We start from the raw sequence: 20870 nt of genomic DNA, 5'->3' as shown, positions 1-20870 counted from the left end.
AGACCGAATAACTCATGTACCACTAGACCAAAAGCCCCTTTGGTCATTTGTTTTATTCCAAAAGAAAATGTAATTTTTTCAAAAAGTCATTTTTTGAAAAGAAAACGTCTAAAACGTTTTTTTACATAAAAAATAAAAACATTAAAAGCAACATGCTTTTTTTGGTTAAAAGACAAAGTGAATTACATTGGTATGAAATTAACTTTTCCCCATATACACACACACACACACACATACATACTAGAAATGATACTCGTGCAATGCATCAAAACACATTCCTATTTCAACTCTTCGTTTTATTCTTTTATCTATATCGATATAAAACGGTTTTATGTGGTTTTGAGAAGACGATAATGTTTTTATTTTTGAATAAAATATCATAAAAATTTGAAAAAACTATATCAATATCAGTATGAAATTAACTTTTTGAAAGTTCTTTGTCTTATGCAATTTTTTTAACGTAACAAAGTAATTTGATTTAGGTTTAACAATATAATTTTTTTTATAAAAATAATAATTAAACATTTTGTTTTAGAATTCAATGATTATTCTAATTATATTTTAGATTTTTTATATTTAATATTTGATTATATTTATCTGCAGTTAGTTACATAAATTAAACATTAAGCTTTAATAAATTGTATTTATACATAATTTACTTGTAATATTGAATTTTAAATAATATGTATTAATAAACAATACTTCATGCATGAAAAATATTTTTTAAAATTTTTATCAAATACTTTTATAATACAATATAGATGTATATATTTCATCAAATTATAAGAATGGTTTGTTTTTAATAATATGGACCCACCACACCACATCGTTGAAGGTGTGACGGATCCTTTTTCCCCAATCCCACCCTGTCCTTTGAAAATATAAATTAGGCGGTCTCCACTTTTTACCCTTTCTCTCTCCTCTATCACTGTCCTTTCTTCCTCTTCGATCATGGCGATTTGAGAGAGAAAGGGGCATAAACTATAAATTATTTGCATTTCTTTTCAAATTTCTTCCTCCATTGATTTCACTCTACGCTTACTGGATTCATTTTCTCCGTTATTAGTTATGACGGAGATCATTTGGTCTTTCGACTCCATTCATGCGCTGTTTTTCTCCGCCAGCAGAGCCTTGTGTAGTCCTTTTGCCGTTTTTATTCAGATCCAGGTTCGGATTTTGTATATTCGTGTATCTTACGATCTTATCAAGATAATGTTTTTTTTTTGGTTTAACTTTTAGTTCAGTGTTACAGTTTGATTTTAACTCTGTGCTCCATGGATCTGGTGGAGATAACTTATACTTGCATATAATGTTTGATGTCTTTATTGTGAATTTTTGTGTAAGCTAGACGTGGTATTTAGGTGCCTTCTTCGTTCGAGAAACTTGGATTTAACTCGAAATTGCTAACTGTATGAGTTAATGGCTTAATTGTTAGAAATACTTCTTTTGCAATTTAGTGTTTTCAGTGTTCTACGATTAGAAAAGTTGGTTTTAACTTGCAGAACGAATATGTACTAGATGCAAATGAGTACTTTTTAAAACCAACGGCGATTTGGATACTTTTTCGAACTAAATGTCTACCTGTTTATATTTGTGGTTTTTCTAATAAGGTTTAATGCAGTTACTGACTTTTTTTGAGGTTCAAATAATGAATCTTGGAGTGAAAAGTTAGTCTACGAGACCAAAATATAAAACGATATGTTGTTTATTTTCCCTTGAGCGAAGGGAGCAAGTTTTCTGCCAAATTGACTTGTTTGTTGCTTAGAGATTTCAAAAAGTTTGCACTTTAAGCTTCTTTGCATGTTTTGCCTGATTATCATTTCTCTCTTGCTGGTCTTAAGGAATAAATTAACACTGTGACAAGTTCCCTTTGAGATGTGGATTTTGGTTAGAATCTTTTGATTTATAACTTTGTATATCAACAACTGCACAGCAGGTTCATTGGAAGTAGGGTTTTAGTGGATAAGGTTAATGGTGGTTATATGTTCAGTGATTGGCTGCAATAATGTTAAATTCGTCTTAAATTTTTCCGGAGTTCTTGCACGACCTTTATCCCTTGTTAGTAAACGACTGCAAGATTTAAATGCAAACGTATCTGAATAAATTTTTGAAATGCTATACTTGAATTTAGGTCCTTTGAATTGCTTATTAGGATATTTGCTTTTGTTATAAAGTCAATGTAGATGGTAGAAGAGGGGGTCCATAATTGATGCTTTGTTGTACACAGCTACGGCTGTACTTGGAATTAAGAAAGTTGTTCCATCGTCATACAGTGTAGAAGCACCCTTCATCACATATCTATGGATTGATAAGCTATGGTTTGTGTTTTTTTTTCTGTTGAACAACTGAATTTAATATCACTGCAAATGCATATAGCAAAAGTAATAATTGGTGACTATGCTTCATTTTCAAACTGTTTTAAGACTAATCGTTAGCCATAGGTTGGTGATGGTGGTTTCTGGAGGTGTATGCCTTCTGTTCATAGGTTGTCAGATTATATTGCCTAGGGCAGTTTCTGCAATATTGAATTTCTGGTGAAATCTTATATAACGGTCATGAAGTCTAAGTTGTTGGTCTTCTTTTGGGTTTTACTATGTCATTTGTCATGTTAGCATGATATTTTTTGATATTAGGAAATGTTCATGCTGCAGGGATGTGTAATATGCTTACTTCTGGCTGCTGGATGGGCCGGTGCAGCTTATGTGAGGTATCAAACAGGTTTCCTTAACCTAGTTTTTGTGGCATTTGCTACAAGATACGTTCTTTGTATTGCTTATGTTACTAAAACCTCAGATCAAACTATTCTCTCTCTTGCAGAAACAGAGAAATAAGACAGATGAAGAAATGTATGAAAGAAGGCAACGACTTTCCGTTTCTTAGTCATGATATTCATGACCTCGAACATTCAAAACAGATCCAATTGCCAGGGGTCACAGTTGTAATGCCCTTGAAAGGTTTCGGAGAACACAATCTGCACAATTGGAGAACCCAGGTATCATACAAAATATGTTCTATGTAATTGTTCCACATGAGGAATACAAGGTCTTCATATATTTGGACATTGTTTTTCTAGTTTTTTTGTATGTGCATGCCACCCATACATAGAGAACATCGACATTGACGCAATGTAAAAGATCACATGCCTTCCTTGAAATGTCTCTTCTGATGAATAAATGAAATTTATCCCTTCATTCCTAAATAATTTCAGCAATTTCTTTATTGGCATGTCCCAAAATAAATGCAAAGTTTCTTGCAAAGATCCAATTAAGATTACCATTTACCCATTGACTATTATTACAACATATTGATAGCATCGAGTTTTATACACAAGATTCTCTTATTTTTCATTATTTAAGGGTATTATGATATTTGAGTAATAGACAAATAGCCAAACACTTTTATCAAAGTATCTGCTCAACCCATCTATGCGATAGTTGGGCAAGATCGAGTGTATTAACAGCTGTACAAAAATTAATGCTGCTTACCTTCAATGTACGTCCATCTTTCATGTTTGATTAAAGTTGAGGTCATCAATCATCATATGCTTCAATTAAATATCATTTTATTAACCTTTAGAAGGCACAACATCAATCTGTTTAGTGTTACTAATACTACAAATGAGCATAATCAATATCACATCTGATTGATCTCAAGTCAATCTAAAGAATTGTTGAGAGTTGAGACATATTTGAGCAATTTCGAGCTTGGGATGTTAAGCACCCTGATTTCAGCTAGAGAAGAAAAAGACAGTTTTTCATATCTAACATGTTTTTGGTCACATACTGTTTGGTGGAATCTTGGAAGAATCACGCCTCACAGATGGGTACTCCAAAAAGTTTTTTCTGGATTTTTGGATTGACACCTGATTTCGTCTTTTTCTAATCATGAGCATCAAATTATAGGTTCTATATTTGACTGCTAGCCTGCTGCTGGCTAGTTTTCGCCACTGCCTCATTCCTTCTTTCAAGCTGCAATACTTCTGTCATCCATTTAGATCTATTATAAATGCTACTATTTGATGGCCGTACAAGACAAGTGGCTTTGAGTAGCTTTATAAATGATTCCACAAAAGGCCACTTGAATCTGCTTAGTCTTAGTCATTCATAAACCACTAAACCAAGTTTTAAAGAGCTAAAATTAGCTAAGCTGAGCTGCTTGGGGCTTGTTACTTTGTTGGTGAAAATACGTATATTTTCCAACCAGAAAGGGGGTAAATTACCCAAGAAGCAATCTTTGGTAATCTTTGCTGCACATGTGGAAAGGTGAAATAGTATTGGTACTAATGAGAACCCAAGCAGTCTTTTTGCTCATGCCACTGTCACCGACCTAGGTGATTAGATCTCTCCCATCCCTATGATTGTACAGTGCTTAATCATCCCCCCTCTATCGATGTAATATTACTAGGTCCAACTATCTCCGTTGGTAACTTGAATGCCCCCCCTCTAGGAGAGGTGCTTATTTGTTATTTTACGACTTCTTTACTTTCAAGTTTTACATTTTTTTATTCAATTATTTATGGGTGTTTATTAGTACTCATCATGGTTAGTGATACGGATTACCACATGCAGTTGACTTCCCTTTACGGTGGCCCCTTGGAGTTCCTATTTGTTGTGGATAGTACTGATGACCCAGCTTATCATGCTGTATCTCGTTTGCTTCTAGATTTTAAGGTACATTCAATAGTCTGCATAAATAACATCTTTTTTTTTTATATAGTTTTTCTGTACTGGTTATTGCAATTCCGTCTTTGTCTGTTTAGAAGTAAAGGTATGGGATTCTCAATCGATTTCAACTTCCAGTATGCTAAAAACTTTGCTTTCTGGATATATCAAATTATAAACTATATACAAGTTTTTGTTGAGATAAACTGGGAGTGGTCCTTTCAGAAACATCTTTAAGCTTAATCATAAGTCATAGGCTCTTCTATAGCAACTTCTCTATTCTCTTTACTGTACTTAACCAAATTTAATACAGTTATATGGTAAAGTTTTGAGGGTTTCAAACGACAACTTCTGTCCCTTGGCTTTGTTACATAGCCTTTGCTGTCATATGATAAAGAGGCATCTTTGTCAAACAGATATGATAAAGTTTTGATGGTTTCCAAATGGCAACTTCTTTTCCCTGGCTTTATCGCACTACCTTTGCTGTTCTACATCTGGATATAACAACAATCCATATACCCCTCAAAAGTCTTTAGCTGGCTTTTAGCTTATTCAGTTTATATTCTCTTCCTTACTTATTTATATGTGCAGGATGATGTTGATGCAAGAATAGTTGTAGCTGGCCCATCCACAACGTGTAGTCAAAAAATTCATAACCAGTTGGTATGCTCTAAGTCAACTTCTGAATTTTTTTTCTTGGCGACATTGAAGTTACTTAAGGATAGATTATATTGTGCACATGTAGGATGCTTGCAGGAATCATGTTAATTAGTTGTTTCCTAAGATACCATTAGATAATACTCATTTTGTAACACGTTTTGAATGGCAGGTTGGGGTAGAAAAAATGCATAAAGGCAGCAAGTATGTATTGTTTCTAGATGATGATGTTAGGCTGCATCCTGGATCAGTTGGTGCTCTCACTGCAGAGATGGAAAAGAATCCTGAGGTATAATCCTGCTGATGCACCTTCCTCCCATCTACTGATAGATGGTACTTAGTTCTTGATTCTAATGTTTTCCCTTTTTCTTGTCTTCAAATCTCTACTTGTCTTAACTCGGCAGTTAATTTATGCAGATATTTATTCAAACTGGCTACCCACTTGATTTACCGTCTGGAAGTTTGGGAAGTTACTGTATTTATGAATATCACATGGTAAAGCATGTCGAAGGACTATGGCTTTCCCATATGCTTTGTATTTGTGTCTACAGATGCTTAATAGTTTTCTTTTTTATTAATGACATGTTTTTTCTGGGTTGCCTTGGTTTAATTTGTTTACATTGAGAACCTTAAGGGTGCATTTGGTACAAAGGATAGAACATAATAGGGATCATTGTTTCTTGTTTGGCCGGACTTTTATGTGGAACAAACAGGAGCAGAGTGGAACAGGCGTGTTCCACCCCCACTCCATGGATCAGGGTGGAACTGACCTATATTTTACTAATGTAACCTCAAAATAAAACCTTTCTCATCTAAAACATCAAATACGCTTCCCTCTTTACATTTTACTCATTCTTTAAATCTTATTTATTGTATTTTATGCTCTTTGAACTTTGACTTTATTTCCCTCAACATATTATTTTTATATGGTTTCTATATTTTGGTTCATTTATATAGTTTATTAAATATTAATAATAAAAAATAATATAGAAAAAGTATTAATCAAAAATTGGAAACTACATAAACCTTTTGTTTTGGTGTCATTTTAATTGTCTTGAAGAAAACTTTCTATTTTGTTATAAAAATATTTATTTTATTATAATCTAATAAGTTACATAAATGAATCAAAATGTAAAAGATATAAACAACTCATTAAGGGTAAATTGGTTATTTTATCAATTCTGTCTTGTCCCCTTCTGTCTTACCAAACGCTGAACAACTGTTCTGTTTTGTCCTGTCTTGTTTTGATACCAAACGCACCCTTAAGTTGCTTAAATTTTGCCTCTTCAACTAATATCATTTTCTGTACAGCCATGTTCAATGGGATTTGCAACTGGTGGAAGGACATTCTTTCTTTGGGGAGGCTGCATGATGGCAAGAAGCTTTCACCCTTATTTTGACTTCCTAATGCTTGTAATAGAAGGTCCTTTTGTTTATTGATCTATGTGATTTTTTGGCTTTCTTTTGCAGATGCATGCAGATGATTTCAGAACTGACAAACATGGTGTCGTATCAGAGCTTCGTGATGGTGGATACTCGGATGATATGACTCTTGCGGCTATAGCAGGTAATGCATTTTTATATTGTTTGTCTATCTATTGCTAATTCTGTTGCTGAGTTTCTTTAGCAAGAGTTGTGCTATTTGAAGCATACATTATCCAGGAAAACATGTTACTCCCTCAGTCCAAAATAAATGTCCACAATAAAAAATACACACAATTTCAGAAATATGTAATTATTACACTTTTAATTAAGTAAATGACAATTTCACCCTTAAATTAATGATAAAGGGAGTAATGAATTTCACCATCTCATAATCAAGGGTAGAATTGGAAAGTACGCATTCGTTTTGGAAGTGGACACTTGTTTTTGGACAAACTAAAATAGAAATGTGGACACTTGTTTTTGGACAAACTAAAATAGAAATGTGGACACTTATTTTTGGGATGGAGGGAGTATGATTCTTCAATCTTTATTTTCTGAATGTGGTACGGTTTATATTGGCGCCAAATCTACTACACTTGCCATTCTATATGCCCTGTTTTACCACTTTCAATTGCTTATATCAGTATCCTTTTTCCAGGTGCTCATAAGAGGCTCATCACATCACCTCCTGTTGCAGTTTTCCCTCATCCTCTTGCCAGTGATCTTACTTTTGCAAGGTCTGAATAAGGGAAAGTTCATATGAGAACCGTAAATATTTTGACAACCGGAGAACCAACTATTTCATGAATTACTCATTATGAATAACCCTAGATTTCAAATATATATATATATATATATATATATATATATATATATATGTATATATATAATCCATCTTGAATATCATGATTTTCATTATTCATGATATTCATCATGAATATATGTCACGATATTCATCATGAATAGATGGTTTCAGGTTTTCAAAATATTAACGGTTTTCATTTGAACCCACCTTTGTCTGATTATACATAGTTGATCAAGTGTGGTAGAGAACAGCGATTTAAGACCAACAACCCCAAGTTACTGAATTTGATCTTTTATATGCCTTTGTGTAGGTACTGGAACTATTTGAGAAAACAAACGTTCGTCTTGGAGTCATACACAACAAATATAAACTGGATAATGAATCGGGCATTATTTTCTGTGCATTGCTACCTATCTTGGGGATTCGTATCCCCATATATCATGGCTATATTTCATCTTGTGGCAGCACTAGGATTTCGTTTGAAGGACAATATAGCCGAAGAACCTGTTCTCAATCCTAAAGGTAACCTTATCTTTTCTTACGGTCAGACCCCTTGAATCCTAGGTTAGACTAGGGATGTGTAGTCCTTCCTACCTTGGTTCTGTTTTCGTGTACTTGCTTCCATTTGTATGTTTTCTTTGTTTGAATTTTGGTTGCTTGCTTCCAACTCGTTTTTCGGGGTTCAAGTTTCAGCACTGTCTTTCTTGTTTCAAGTTCTTTTGCGATTTCTTTTTATGTTCTTTTTTCACAATTTTTTTACGCGCAAGCCGGGGGTCTTCATAGAAACTGCGGCTCTACCTTTTTGGTTGGTGGTAGGTCAGCTCTACTGGGCTTGTTTGGTTTCATTTTTTTTTGTTTCATGTAAGGAAGTGACAGTGAATTTATGTTTATGGACTTCACAATTGCACAGTTGTTGATATGACGAAGGATCGTGTGAGAATAAGAGTTATGGTGAGAATGGTGAGAACACCTCTGAGCTAGTGGATGAGTTGACTTTTTGATCTAACTTAATTTTGTTTCAACTACATTCATCGATTCTACCTTCAATTAGATTCAATTACTTTCAACTATATTCATTTACCTTTATTTTCAAATTTCTAACATGCATGAATTTGATAAATTTTCGGTCATGATGATAAAAAAAAGATAAATAATGGTAGTTGAATGTATATGAAGATATATAAAGGTTTTGGTCTCACCTTCTCACCATAGCTGATAGCTCTTATTCTCACTGGAATCCGACCCTTGTTGATATTTCCTATGATTATGAATAAATCAAAATGAAACAATTTACTTATGCAGTTGCAGTTTATGTTGTTAACATGTTTTCTAATGGTTTTTTGCCAGGGTTGATACTTGTTGGCTGCCTAGTCATATGCACCGGCATTGAACTTCTTTCAATGTGGAATTTGACAAGAATAGAAGTTCGGCTATGTAACATGTTGTCTCCTGAGGCACCACCGCTTTCACTTAGTGCTTATAATTGGTGTTTGGTAAGTTGTTATAACTCATCTTATAAGCCAAATTCTCTTTCTTTGACGATTTTGCGATGCATTTATTTGACCTTTGAACTCATCTATATCCCCTCTTACGCCGCCTTGTGTTTCCTTTACATCTATTCCTGATAGAGATGTCAACAGCCTTTTGCCATCCCAAATTCTTGATGCATTTTGGTTATGCTTTTCTTGTACCTGCTTCTGTTTGTATGTTATTGCTTACTCTTAGTCAACTTTTCAAGATTTTATCTTAATAGAACACTTTTCACGAGTCGTAGATCTTCACGTAAACAACTGCTCGCTTTGGGGGTAGACACTAGGTCTGTGTACATCTTGTCCTCCCCGGGTCCCACCTTTGGGCGGGATACACTGGGTTCATCTGGTTTGGTTGTATTGCTTGTTTGCACTCATTTTCACATGTAGCTTGCTCTCTTGTTTCTTTTAAATATTGTTCTGCAAGCCAGAGGTCTTCATGTAAACAACCTCTCTACCCCCACCCAAAAAAAAACCCAAAAAAAGACCCTACCCCTGCATGAGATTTAACTGGGTCCATTTGCTTTGGTTTTGTTCTTGCAAAGCTCTTCTATTTATTTATCATTATAATTAATTAGCTTTTTTTTACCCTAAGAGGGTGTGCAAGAGTCAATCATGAGCCTCATTTATATTGATTGGTCAAATCTAATATGATCAGGTTTTTGTTGCAATGGTGGTGGATAACTTCTTATACCCGATTTCAGCAATTCGCTCACATTTTTCTCAGTCCATCAACTGGTCTGGTATCCGATACCATTTGAGGAATGGGAAAATACACAAGGTGAGATTCTTGATAATCCCTTTAATTGTTCTTCGAAAATAATGCTCACATTCACATGTAAACACCACACACACACACACACACTTGTATCTATTACTCCCTCCGTCCAAAAACAGGTGCAACCTTTTGGGTATTCCCAAAAATAATAAAAACAATGTTTTTGTGGCCAAGTTCCAGTCCAAAATTACCTCTTTTTCCCATTAATGATGGTTGCAAAATGTTCATGGTCTAGATTTGATCCATTATATTACTCTGTTTTTTCATTATTATTGGGGGTATTTAAGATATATGATTCATAGTTATTCTTAAAAGTTTAATCCCCTTTCTAAAAAAGGAAGTATTTAACTGGACGAATAGTTTCTTGAGTTTTTTTTATTAATAATTAAATGCCTGAATAAGACAAAATTTAGAAAAATTGAGGACTAAGGCCTGTTTGGTTGTCTTCCATCATGTCCTATATGAATGAAGTTGTCTGTGTGGATTAATTTGTCTGTATAGATTGAGAAAGTTTTTGTCTGGGAGAGTTTCTTCATAGATAGGTACGTGTTTTTTAATTGGAAGGCGAAGGTTTGGAGAAAAAACATGGCTTTCTGCATAAATCTCCCCTAGAAGCTTACTGAATAATTTACTTTTTTATATTATTAAGCCACTACCAATTAGTCAAGTATAGCAGACCGAATAAGCTTCGAGTCTCATTAAGCTCATTGAGTTGCTAACAAATAGGCTCTAAAATAAATATCAGGAATATCTTGTAATGCTAATGGGCAGATAGGTGTTTCTTTTTACCGGTGCCTATTTTCTTTTATGCCCATGGTTACCTCTCCCTCTGTCCCAAAATAAATGTCTACAATGAAAAGGGCATACAGTTTTAGAAATGTGTAACTATTAAACTTTGTAGTGGACTAAATGACAATTTTACCTTTAATAATAGAGGTAGTAATGGATTTTATTCATCTCATATTCAAGGGTAGCATTGGAAAGTAGGTGTTACTTTTGAAAGTTGAATATTATTATGGAACAAACTAAAAAATAGAAATATAGACACTTGTTTTGGGATGGAGGAAGTAGGGGTGGATTTGGTACGGTACTAAGTTTTTTCCCCCAATACCGTGTAACAACCAATTATAATTGGTACACAAAATCCTGTACCATGTACCAACCAAATGTACTTGGTACCAACTTAATTGGTATTGGTTTTTTACCAACTTCAGGTTAATATATAAAAACTTGTCATTTTGTTCAAATTTTGAGTTGCATTTTGAATTTTCAGGTACCATATGTGATGTTTACGAGTTTCTAAATGTAAAGAATAGAACTTGCTAACATTCAAATGTTCAAACAAAATAGTTAAAGTTATAATGTTTAATATTTGATGTATAAAAAATACAAAAGACAAAGGATCGTGTGAGAATAAGTGTTAAGGTGAGAAGTGCAAGAAGAGGTTTGGACTCTTGATCACTTTTAATCCTAAAACAACCAATGATCGTGCTTTAGAAGGAAATTGATCTAGTGTATCTCATTAGTGTTGATCTAGTGGTTCTCTTCAATTAGGATTGATCTTAGTGTGGAGATCTCTTCTTCTCTTCTCACCATAACTTTCATTCTCACCAGAATCCAACCCAAACTAATGAATAATTAAATAAGTCGGTACCATGGTACTGGGTATAGGAGTTCCAACACCGTGTAACAACCAAGTTTGCATACTTGTTACAATACTACCAACCAACTGTAATGGATACAAATTTAATTGGTACAGTTGGTATAAATGTTGGCTAGTTTGGTTTGGTACAGAATTGCCACCCCTTGTTGGAAGTATTTATAGGCCTTGGTTATTTTTTCTTTCCACTCGTACTTTTGCACAAGGTGCGGGATCTTCACGGAAATGACCGCTCTACCCTTTGGGGTAAAGGGCATATCCGTTCATCCCACCCCAACCTTGCTTTTGAGTGGGATACACTGGGTTTGTTTAGTTATTATAGAAGAAATGAGATGCTATTCCAGTGAACGGAAACAAATATTTAGTTATCTATACAAACAAGATATACAAATTATAATAGATTTGATCTTTAGATTAAATGAAATCCATGATGGGTTATTTTTGCTATTTTGGTGTTAGATCGAACGAACAATGGAGAAAGGCAAGAAATTTTCAGATTTGGCAGCAAAGCGTTTATACGGTAGGAAAGGAGCCCAAAGCAAGATCTCGATCCTTGGTTCTTTGTCGAGAAGTTTGGCTCACTGGCGGCAACCAAAGAAGTACGATGTGTAGTTTCGGGTCGTTTCAGATTGCTTGTGATTAATTCTATATTGGGTTTTAGGAGAACAAGAAGTTACCAGGTATTGTTAATTTGTTATTCATCCATGAACTAGCAGCCATTCCATTCTTTTCATCCATTTTGCAACCAAAAAAAAAAAGAAAAAAAAAAGAAAAATTAAATTCAATTGATTGATTCTTCAGGTGTAGTTTGGGTTGGTTTTGTAACTTGTAAATTTAATTGTTGTGTAATTTAAAGGAACTACTACTATTACAAGTCCTCATGTAAGACTCATTTTGTCAAAGGAAAGTGACACAGATTTGCATTACAGTTTTTTTGCAGCCATTTTCAATTATTATGCTAATTTAAGGGTTGTTTGGTTGGTCTGTTTGGATTAATATGTTTGTATAGATAAATTAAGAAAGTTTTTATTATAGATGGGAAGAGCTTGTTCTTTAATTTGGTGGGGGTAGAATTTGGTTTTCTGTATAAAGCTTCTTTAAAAGTTTACCGGATAAACCTCTTTCTATATCATTAAGTTACTATTAAATAGTCATGTATAGCTGACCGAATAAGTTGAGTCCTATTAAGTCTATTAAGAGGGTGTTTGAGATTGCTTATAAAAATAACTTATTGACTTRTTACGGTGTGACACTGGTAATAAACACTTTTGAGTGTTTGGATAAACAACTTATACCGGTGCCAAACCGGTAATGAGGAGTTTTTGAAGAAGTTAAAACTCTTATAACTTAGGGTTAAATGCATGAAATAGCAAACTACTTTCACAAAATTTCTTATTATAGCATTCTACTTTTGTTTTTCTTTATTACAACAATGTACTTTCAAATTATTTTTTATTAAGACATTGTACTTTAAAAAATCTACCCATAATAGCAATGGATAACCTGTTACCTTTTAAACCGGTTAACCCTTTGACTTTTTTACTTGTATGGCTTTAATGAGGTGATGTGGATGATACATCATTTTGATGACTTAACTAAAATTAAAATAAAAACATATTTCAAATTATTATTAGTTATTTTCATTTTTCATTGCTATTATCTAAAAAAACATTTAATTTTTTTTTTACTTTTTCTTTTTAGGTTGCATTCAAATTAAATATTCTTAGAGTAAAATATTTATTAAATAAATATGCAACATTATTTTCGAGATATATTTTATTTGTAAAAAAGACAACTTTTCCTATTTTATGTTGTTCAAATAAATACATATCTTTTAAAGTTCTCTTTAAAATATTAACGAAATAAATTGTTATCTACAATTTTTTAATATTGTTATATTAATAAATACTTCAAAAAAATCTAATTAATTTATACGTCAAGTAAAAGTTTTTAAACAAATATAATATATTCGTCAAGTAAAGATAATATTTTTTGTTAAAAATTTAAATTCTTATTTTCCTTTTTTCAAAAAACACATTTTTTTTAAATATTAGCGAGATAAGTTGTGTTCTACTAGTTTTATTGATATTGGTATATTAATGAATAATTTAGAATTTTTTTAATTCATTTAATACATTTATTAAAAAAACATGTAAAATATCTAAATATTAAAATTAAAAATACAGTGTTTAATAAGAACTAGTAGATGCTATAATAAAATAATTTTGAAAGTACAATGATGTAGTAAAAAAGTCACATCACTATAGTACATGTAGACAGCCTACATGGACAATGAGGTGGCATGAAAACCTAGTATAATGGGTAAATTTAAATCAAAAGGTTACCCAATGCTATAATGGGTAAATTTTTCAAAGTACAATGTCCTAATAAAAAATAATTTGAAAGTACATTGTTGTAATAAGAAAAATTGAAAGTACAATGCTATAATAAAGAAATTTATAAAAGTAGATTGCTATTTTATGCATTTTGCCCTATAACTTATAATAAGTTGATAAGTGTTTTTATAGAAAAACATAAGTTGTTTTAAATAAGCAATCCCAAACACCTCCTAAGATGCTAATAGACATGCCCTTGTATGACCATCGGATGAAATGTAAGATGTTTTTTTTTAATTAAATTTTGATTAAAAAATCGCTTTAATTAGTTACAGTTTTGAATACTTCAAATAAATTAAATGTTTTATATATTTATATTATGTATCGTTGAATTGAGTGGATATTTTCGGATAAAAGATGACGAAACCTGTAATTGTTCTTTAATTACTGCTAGTAATAGTATATTTTTATATGTAAATATATGTGTGTCTGAGTAAAGGGGTTTTTGCTACCATTTCAGTTGTCTTCACAACGCAGTTTCAATTGTATCTTATTATATAGTAATATTAACGAAGTTATTCTCTTTTAAATCAAAATATTAAACGGTTTTATATGTGTAGAGTTAAGAATCTGATCCTTTTTGAATTGAAGACGATAAAGAAGAACAAAATATGTGTGATATCGAAGAAACCCTTGTCTAAGGATTTGCCTTTGTCGAATTGACAGATGAGACATTGGTATCTGAACAGATGATCTAGAACGTATTGCCACATGAATAGGGAACAAGATGCCTTTAAGATAAGCATTTGAAGAGGAAAACAGTGTCGAAATCGCCTTTTTTCTGAGTCAATATCTTATGGATCTTTATTCTTCATCCATTATTTGCATTAGCATGTTGTACATTAGAAGTCGAATGTACAACATGTTAATGTAAAAATGAACGAAGAAAATGGAAAAACGAAAAAGAACTGTACCAATAATCTAAAACATTTTGTCCCGGCAAAATCTTATCGAAACACTCGGTGTTAATTTACCTAAATACCATTTTTCTCACTTCATCTTTCTCTCACCGAAAGTTAAATATGCCAAAGTTAAGAATAAGATAAAGTTGTATGACAAAAGCATCAATTAAAGCCTTAATTCCCTCCCTTCTTGTCAAAATTCCCCTTTTACCCCTTGTTCTTCTTAAAAATACAAAATTTCCCTTTTCACCCACCCTCCCCCTCCTGTCTAGGGGTGTTCATGGGTTGGTTTGATCGGATTGAAGACATTTGAACAACTTAATTTAATTCTTGCGGTTTAAAAAATCTTAATCCAACCCAACCCGAACCAAAGTGCAGCCCAACCCAACCCAACTCGTACGGGTTGGTCGGGTTAATACTTTGGTACATTAAAATATTCTTTTAACCTAGAATATGTTATTTCTCTATTCACAATTTCTTTTTCATAATCAACCATTTGATACAACTTATCCATACTTCTTACGAATATCACATTCAGTTAATTTTCTCAATTCACATATATATGTTCACATTTACTGAACATATATACGAATGAGTTATATAAAGATATGAATAGATTGAAAATATGTGTATATGAAAGCATACATGACAGTGTAATTGTTAATGTATATACTAATAGAAATTCAACAATCATATAAATCCAAGAAATAAAAAGGATATCGGGTTCATCGGGTTGGGTTATGTTCAAATAATAGTAACCCAATATCAACCTAGGTAATATGGTTTGACAATTTTACAACTCAATTAGACAATCGAGTTACTTCGGATTGAATTATTTCGTATTGGGTTGGGTTGATCATGTTGATCGGGTTAATCGGGTTTTTGAGCACTCCTACTTCCTACTATTATTCTTGCAAGAAACACAAATTTCCCTTTTTACCCTCACCCTTCCCTCTCCCTCCTATTCTTCCTATTACAAAAAACACACATGACACTAGCTTCAACATCATCATTAGGAACACAAAAGCACAAGATTCAACACTAACATAATGAGCTGTTGTGGAACCAAGAAACCAAGAACACTCTCTCCTCCCAGAACTCCACCACCACCACCACCACTGCCACCGCAGTCGCCGACCGCCATGAACCACCACCCGCAACCGAAAAACGTCAAACATGAAATCCTCCTTTCCATACCTTCCTCCAAAGTTCATCTAATGGACGAAGGGGAAGCAGTCGAACTTGCCGCAGGAGATTTCACCATCATCCAAATCTCCGACGAAGAAACCCTACTCGCCAACATCATCAAAGTTGGCGACGATCTTCAATGGCCGTTGACCAAAGACGAACCGGTCGTCAAGCTCGACCATCTTCACTACTTGTTCTCGTTGCCGGTGATCAAGAACGACGATCCGTTGAGCTATGGAGTGAGCTTTTCTGGTGAGAATAATTTGAGGTTGTTGGATAAGTTCTTGAAGGAACATTCATGCTTTTCGAGTTCGTCGTCAAGAAAGACGGATATCGATTGGAAAGAATTCGCTCCCAAGGTCGATGCTTACAATAACTTTCTAGCGAAGGCGATCGCTGGAGGAACCGGTCAGATTGTTAAAGGGATCTTTATATGTAGCAATGCGTATACGAACCAGGTTCGTTTTCGTTATTAATCAATGTTCTTAATTGGTTTTATACGACGTCAAATATATATAAATAATAAATGTCTTAAATATTTATATTACAAGATTCAATAATTTGGGATCATGCAAAACAGGTGCAAAAGGGAGGTAAGACGATTTTATCACAGCCCGCGGACGAAATCAATGGCGTCTCGAGAAATAATACCGAAAGCAAGAAGATCGATGGTTCGAGAAACGAGAACGGAATCAACAAAAGTTTAAAAAGGTGTCGTATTAAAAATTCCGTTCTAGACTGTGTTTGATGTTGTAATAAGCTGTTAGAATGAAATTAGACGACATAACAATGGACAATCTAGTACTAGAAAACCACTATAAAATCGGGTTTATAGGACGTTAAATATATCTGAAGTGCCTAGAATTTACGTTTATAAGACCAAATAATAATTCGTTCTATCTTAAAGTGTTACTATAAGCTTATACGACGGTTTTTGAGTGTTTTATCAGGATTTTTAGAACATTTTTCAACAAAGTGTCGTATTAGCTATGTTATAGGACATTATTGAGAATTGATCTATAAACACATCTTTTTATAGTACATTTTTTCAAATTGTGTCATGTAAAATAGTTAATACGACATTTTATTTTAACAATGTTTTAAGAACTTGTTACGATGCCCAAAGAAACACTTTTAGATATGACCTTTTTTTATCTGATCATATAAACTTAATTTCTATAAAAGAAACTCTTAGAACGCTTATATTTTTTTGCTTCTTATAAACCCAATTTTGTTGCAGTGAACCTATTTTGTTGTAGTAATTGACGCTTAAATCTTCTCTCTTCTCATTCGAAAATATGTGCATGTATTTAGTGTACGAAAGCTTTCTAAAATGACCGAAAGCATGAGTAAAGCAATGCTGAACGGTGTCGGGATAGCAACGGGATCGGTCATGGGACCGATGGTTCGGTCTCAAGCTGGGAAGGCGTTTTTTAGCATGGTTCCGGGGGAGGTCCTCCTAGCTTCTCTTGATGCACTTAGTAAGTAGTATAATACAAGTTCTCATTTCTTTTCTATGTGTATGTATGCATGTGTATATATATATATATATGTATGTATGTATATATAAATATATATATGCATATTTAGGGGAAAGCCTCAATAAAACTGAAAAACTGAAAAACACCTTAATAACCGTTCATCTGTACCGTATGCAAATATACATACAAAAGTAAGTGAATATGTATTCTAGTTTTTATGCACATGTGATTACAAGTGAATGAAGATGTTTCCTGGTTTTTATGCACATGTGCATACTAGAAAAATTACTTATTTAGTTGTATGCAGATTTGCATACAGTACAAATGAATGGTTACTATAGTATTCCTCAAATTTTCATTTTTTGGCGGTTTTTCCAACCTGACCTTATATATATATATATATACACACACACACTACAAAACTCACATACAGAAAGGTCGAAATCGAGCAGTATCCCGAATACACTGTTAGGAAAACGGCTCGTCGGGTATGCAAGAAACTTGAAAGTGTTGACGAGGGGTTAATTTTCTTGGATATCTGCAGACACAGTGATGGATGCAGCTGAAGCTGCTCAAAAACAAACCTTATCAGCCACATCTGGTGCTGCAACTCGGATGGTCAGTGAAAGGTATAATCCTTGTAATGGTTATTGCTTTTTAGAATGCCAAAAAACCGTTCTACCAACGAGTCATTGGCATAACAGTATCTGGGTTACTGATACTGCTCAGTTTTTCAAAAAGTCAAAGGTTCAGACGTCACCAAATGTGGACCATACAGATGGGTCCCACCCTCGTTCTTTAATCCGTTTGCAACTTTTTCTTCTTAAATGTTTCCAAGTTATTAGATCGACCGTCAATAATGCTGCTTTTGATTTCAGGCTCCTCCATAGAGTTCGTCTTTTAAGGCCATCGGGGATTTTTCTAGATGTTTTTAGGGCCCTGAACATTAGTTGAGGTGCGTGCAAGTTGGTCTAGACACCTACCCCTTAACAAAAAAAAAAAATAGAGAAGTCAATAATCATAATCAACGACTCTCCAAGTCAGTAAGGGGTTGTTTGATTGGTCTCCAATAAAATCCTATATGGATACAGTTGTTTATGTATATAAATTTGTCTGTATGAAGGTTGTTTTTTCATAGATAAAAGTAGCATGTTTTTTAATTGGGAGAGACAGATTTGGAAAAAAACTTGGCTTTCTGTATAAAGTTTTATCTAAAAGCTTAATGAATAGATCATTATCTATATCATTAAGCCACTATCGAACAACCATGCATAGCTGTCTGAATAAACTATGAGTCTCATTAAGATCGTTAAACTGCTAACAAACATACCTTAAGATTGTTTCTAAAAACCCTCGTGGTTTTGGTGCTGTAGGACTGTATGGCACTGAGTCTAGAACATGTAGATTACTGGTGCCTTTAGGTTTGTATACCACTTTAAAGAGAACGTACTTTGATGTACATGCATTTAATTTACAATGTCGAAAACAGGTTTGGCGAAAGCGCAGGGGAAGCAACGGGCAATGTGCTTGCGACTGCAGGGCATGTTGCGGGCACTGCTTGGAATGTCGTCAAGATCAGAAAGGCAATCAATCCAGCAACCTCCGTCTCCAACGGCATTCGTAGGAATGCTGCTAAAACTCGATGAACGATAAGAAATGAAGAAAATTCCAATAAGATTGAGATCATTTATTGTAATCTTTCATATGAAATTATGTATGCAAGTATTGAACATTGGAAATGGAAAGGGATTGGTCAAATGTGTATTGTTCTTCTATTTTTTGTTTTTTCAATTAAGGGTTTTCACAAAAAAAAGCTTATGTACCTTTTGGGGCAAGGCAATGCCAATGGGGCGGGTTTTGTAATCCTCGACTCTGGTTTTTAGTAACAGCCCCCGGCCCTAACGAATACGGGGATTAACATCCCGTCCCCGGTTTCCGATCTTACGGAAAATCTTTGTCCCCATCGAAACGAATAAACTGGGATTCCCACTAAACGGATTAACTTTCAGGGTGCGTTTGGTATGCAGACTACATGGGACGGGACGAGACAAAAAAAAAACAGTCCCATGTTTGGCATGCTATGGACAAAAAAATACATGGGACAAGATGAGACTATTTTTAAATTTCATGGGACAAAACTTAATGGTTTTTGTTCCACCAAAATAGGTGGAACAACATGGGACTAAATATCAATTGACTATAATACCCTTGTTTCCAATAGAAAACCTAATTACCACAGCCTCCTTCATTGACCCGTCTCTTCCACAATTTATAAAAAATAATTAATTATATAATTATTATAAAAAAATAATTAATTATATATTTCCAAAAATGCCCACAGAGACTGTGTTTTCGTGTAGTTTCTTATGCTTCTTCTTCTATTCTCTTTGAATATTACACAAAAATCAATAAAAACCAGTTCCCATAAATCATATAATCTTCCAAAAACGTAATTTGCATTTCAGCAAACATTTCTTTACAGAAACCCGTTTTGATGCTATAGAAATGATCTTGATTCCGTTCGTTTGGAATTTTTTTTTGATATAAAATAACATTGAACAACATTTAAGGGTAATATGGTCATTTTAACAGTTTTGTCCTGTGTTGTCCTAGTCGTACCAAACATGGGACATACAATTAGTCATGTCCCGTCCCGTCCCGTCCAGTCCAGTCTGCGTACCAAACACTACCTCAAGTATTTTTTATAATCTGCAAACGTCAACAATGAACTGAATGCTATCATGAAAGTTGATACAATAACTATTGACGGTTTACAATTTCATAAAAAATGTGGCAAATGTTGGATTCTAAAAAGTTTAACTTTCAATGGAAAAACCGTAAGTTACATCGTGTGGTTGGTTTCAGGGGAAAATGGTAAATAAATGAAAAATAAAAATTTATGAAAAAACAAATTAAAAGTACATTAATATGAATATTAAATTACGAGAAAAATATGAATTTTTTTGGTATAATTTATTTCGTTCGAATTTTGTTTAATTTTCATTTATTTTTGAATAAGAAACAGGGATAAGTTTTTTTAATTAAAAAATGTTGTTGTAGTCCTGCTTAAACATATTTATTAGATCAATTAATGTAACGGTTATTAAGGTGTTTTTAGCTTTTTTTTATTATGTTAATATCATTGTGTGTGTGTGTATATATATATATATATATATATATATATATATATATATATATATATATATTAGAAACGTACTCGTATAATACAGCGAGATATATAGTGATTTTAATATTTTATTTTATTCTTTATCTCAGTCGATGTTATAATATGACTTTATGTGATTTTGAGAAAACGATGATGTTTTTATTTTTGAATAAAATATATGTTTGAATATATCATAAAAATTTGACAAAAATATATCGATAT

The 20870-nt window shown here is 33.3% G+C and overlaps 2 protein-coding genes across 2 annotated transcripts; both read left to right on the top strand.

The window, feature by feature from the left end:
- Positions 1-967: 967 nt before the first annotated feature.
- LOC112501113 lies at positions 968-12438 on the top strand. Its single transcript, XM_025104769.1, has 14 exons — positions 968-1167; positions 2652-2707; positions 2818-2992; positions 4569-4670; positions 5253-5324; positions 5491-5607; positions 5736-5813; positions 6630-6692; positions 6789-6885; positions 7402-7480; positions 7859-8070; positions 8896-9041; positions 9736-9858; positions 11975-12438. Exons 1-14 carry the CDS (start codon positions 1069-1071, stop codon positions 12125-12127), a joined length of 1572 nt encoding a protein of 523 aa, XP_024960537.1. The 5' UTR covers positions 968-1068; the 3' UTR covers positions 12128-12438.
- Positions 12439-15862: 3424 nt separating this feature from the next.
- LOC112500998 (senescence/dehydration-associated protein At4g35985, chloroplastic-like) lies at positions 15863-19228 on the top strand. Its single transcript, XM_025104620.1, has 5 exons — positions 15863-16459; positions 16582-16712; positions 17316-17482; positions 18027-18111; positions 18972-19228. Exons 1-5 carry the CDS (start codon positions 15863-15865, stop codon positions 19126-19128), a joined length of 1137 nt encoding a protein of 378 aa, XP_024960388.1. The 3' UTR covers positions 19129-19228.
- Positions 19229-20870: the final 1642 nt, after the last annotated feature.

Source organism: Cynara cardunculus (assembly GCF_001531365.2).
Source record: "Cynara cardunculus var. scolymus isolate 2C chromosome LG 17, CcrdV1, whole genome shotgun sequence".
Lineage (NCBI taxonomy): Eukaryota > Viridiplantae > Streptophyta > Magnoliopsida > Asterales > Asteraceae > Cynara > Cynara cardunculus.
Note: the sequence above shows the minus strand (reverse complement) of the source record. Positions and strands in the feature narration are given on the sequence as shown.

Excerpts from the sequence above, each read along its gene's own strand:
- LOC112501113 (XM_025104769.1), top strand. The coding sequence starts at position 1,069 with ATGACGGAGATCATTTGGTCTTTCGACTCCATTCATGCGCTGTTTTTC. Across the intron at positions 1,168-2,651 it reads CCGTTTTTATTCAGATCCAG|GGATGTGTAATATGCTTACT; the intron begins GTTCGGATTTTG and ends TTCATGCTGCAG. Across the intron at positions 9,859-11,974 it reads GGAATGGGAAAATACACAAG|ATCGAACGAACAATGGAGAA; the intron begins GTGAGATTCTTG and ends TTTTGGTGTTAG.
- LOC112500998 (XM_025104620.1), top strand. The coding sequence starts at position 15,863 with ATGAGCTGTTGTGGAACCAAGAAACCAAGAACACTCTCTCCTCCCAGA. Across the intron at positions 17,483-18,026 it reads AGCTTCTCTTGATGCACTTA|ACACAGTGATGGATGCAGCT; the intron begins GTAAGTAGTATA and ends GGATATCTGCAG. Across the intron at positions 18,112-18,971 it reads ACTCGGATGGTCAGTGAAAG|GTTTGGCGAAAGCGCAGGGG; the intron begins GTATAATCCTTG and ends TGTCGAAAACAG.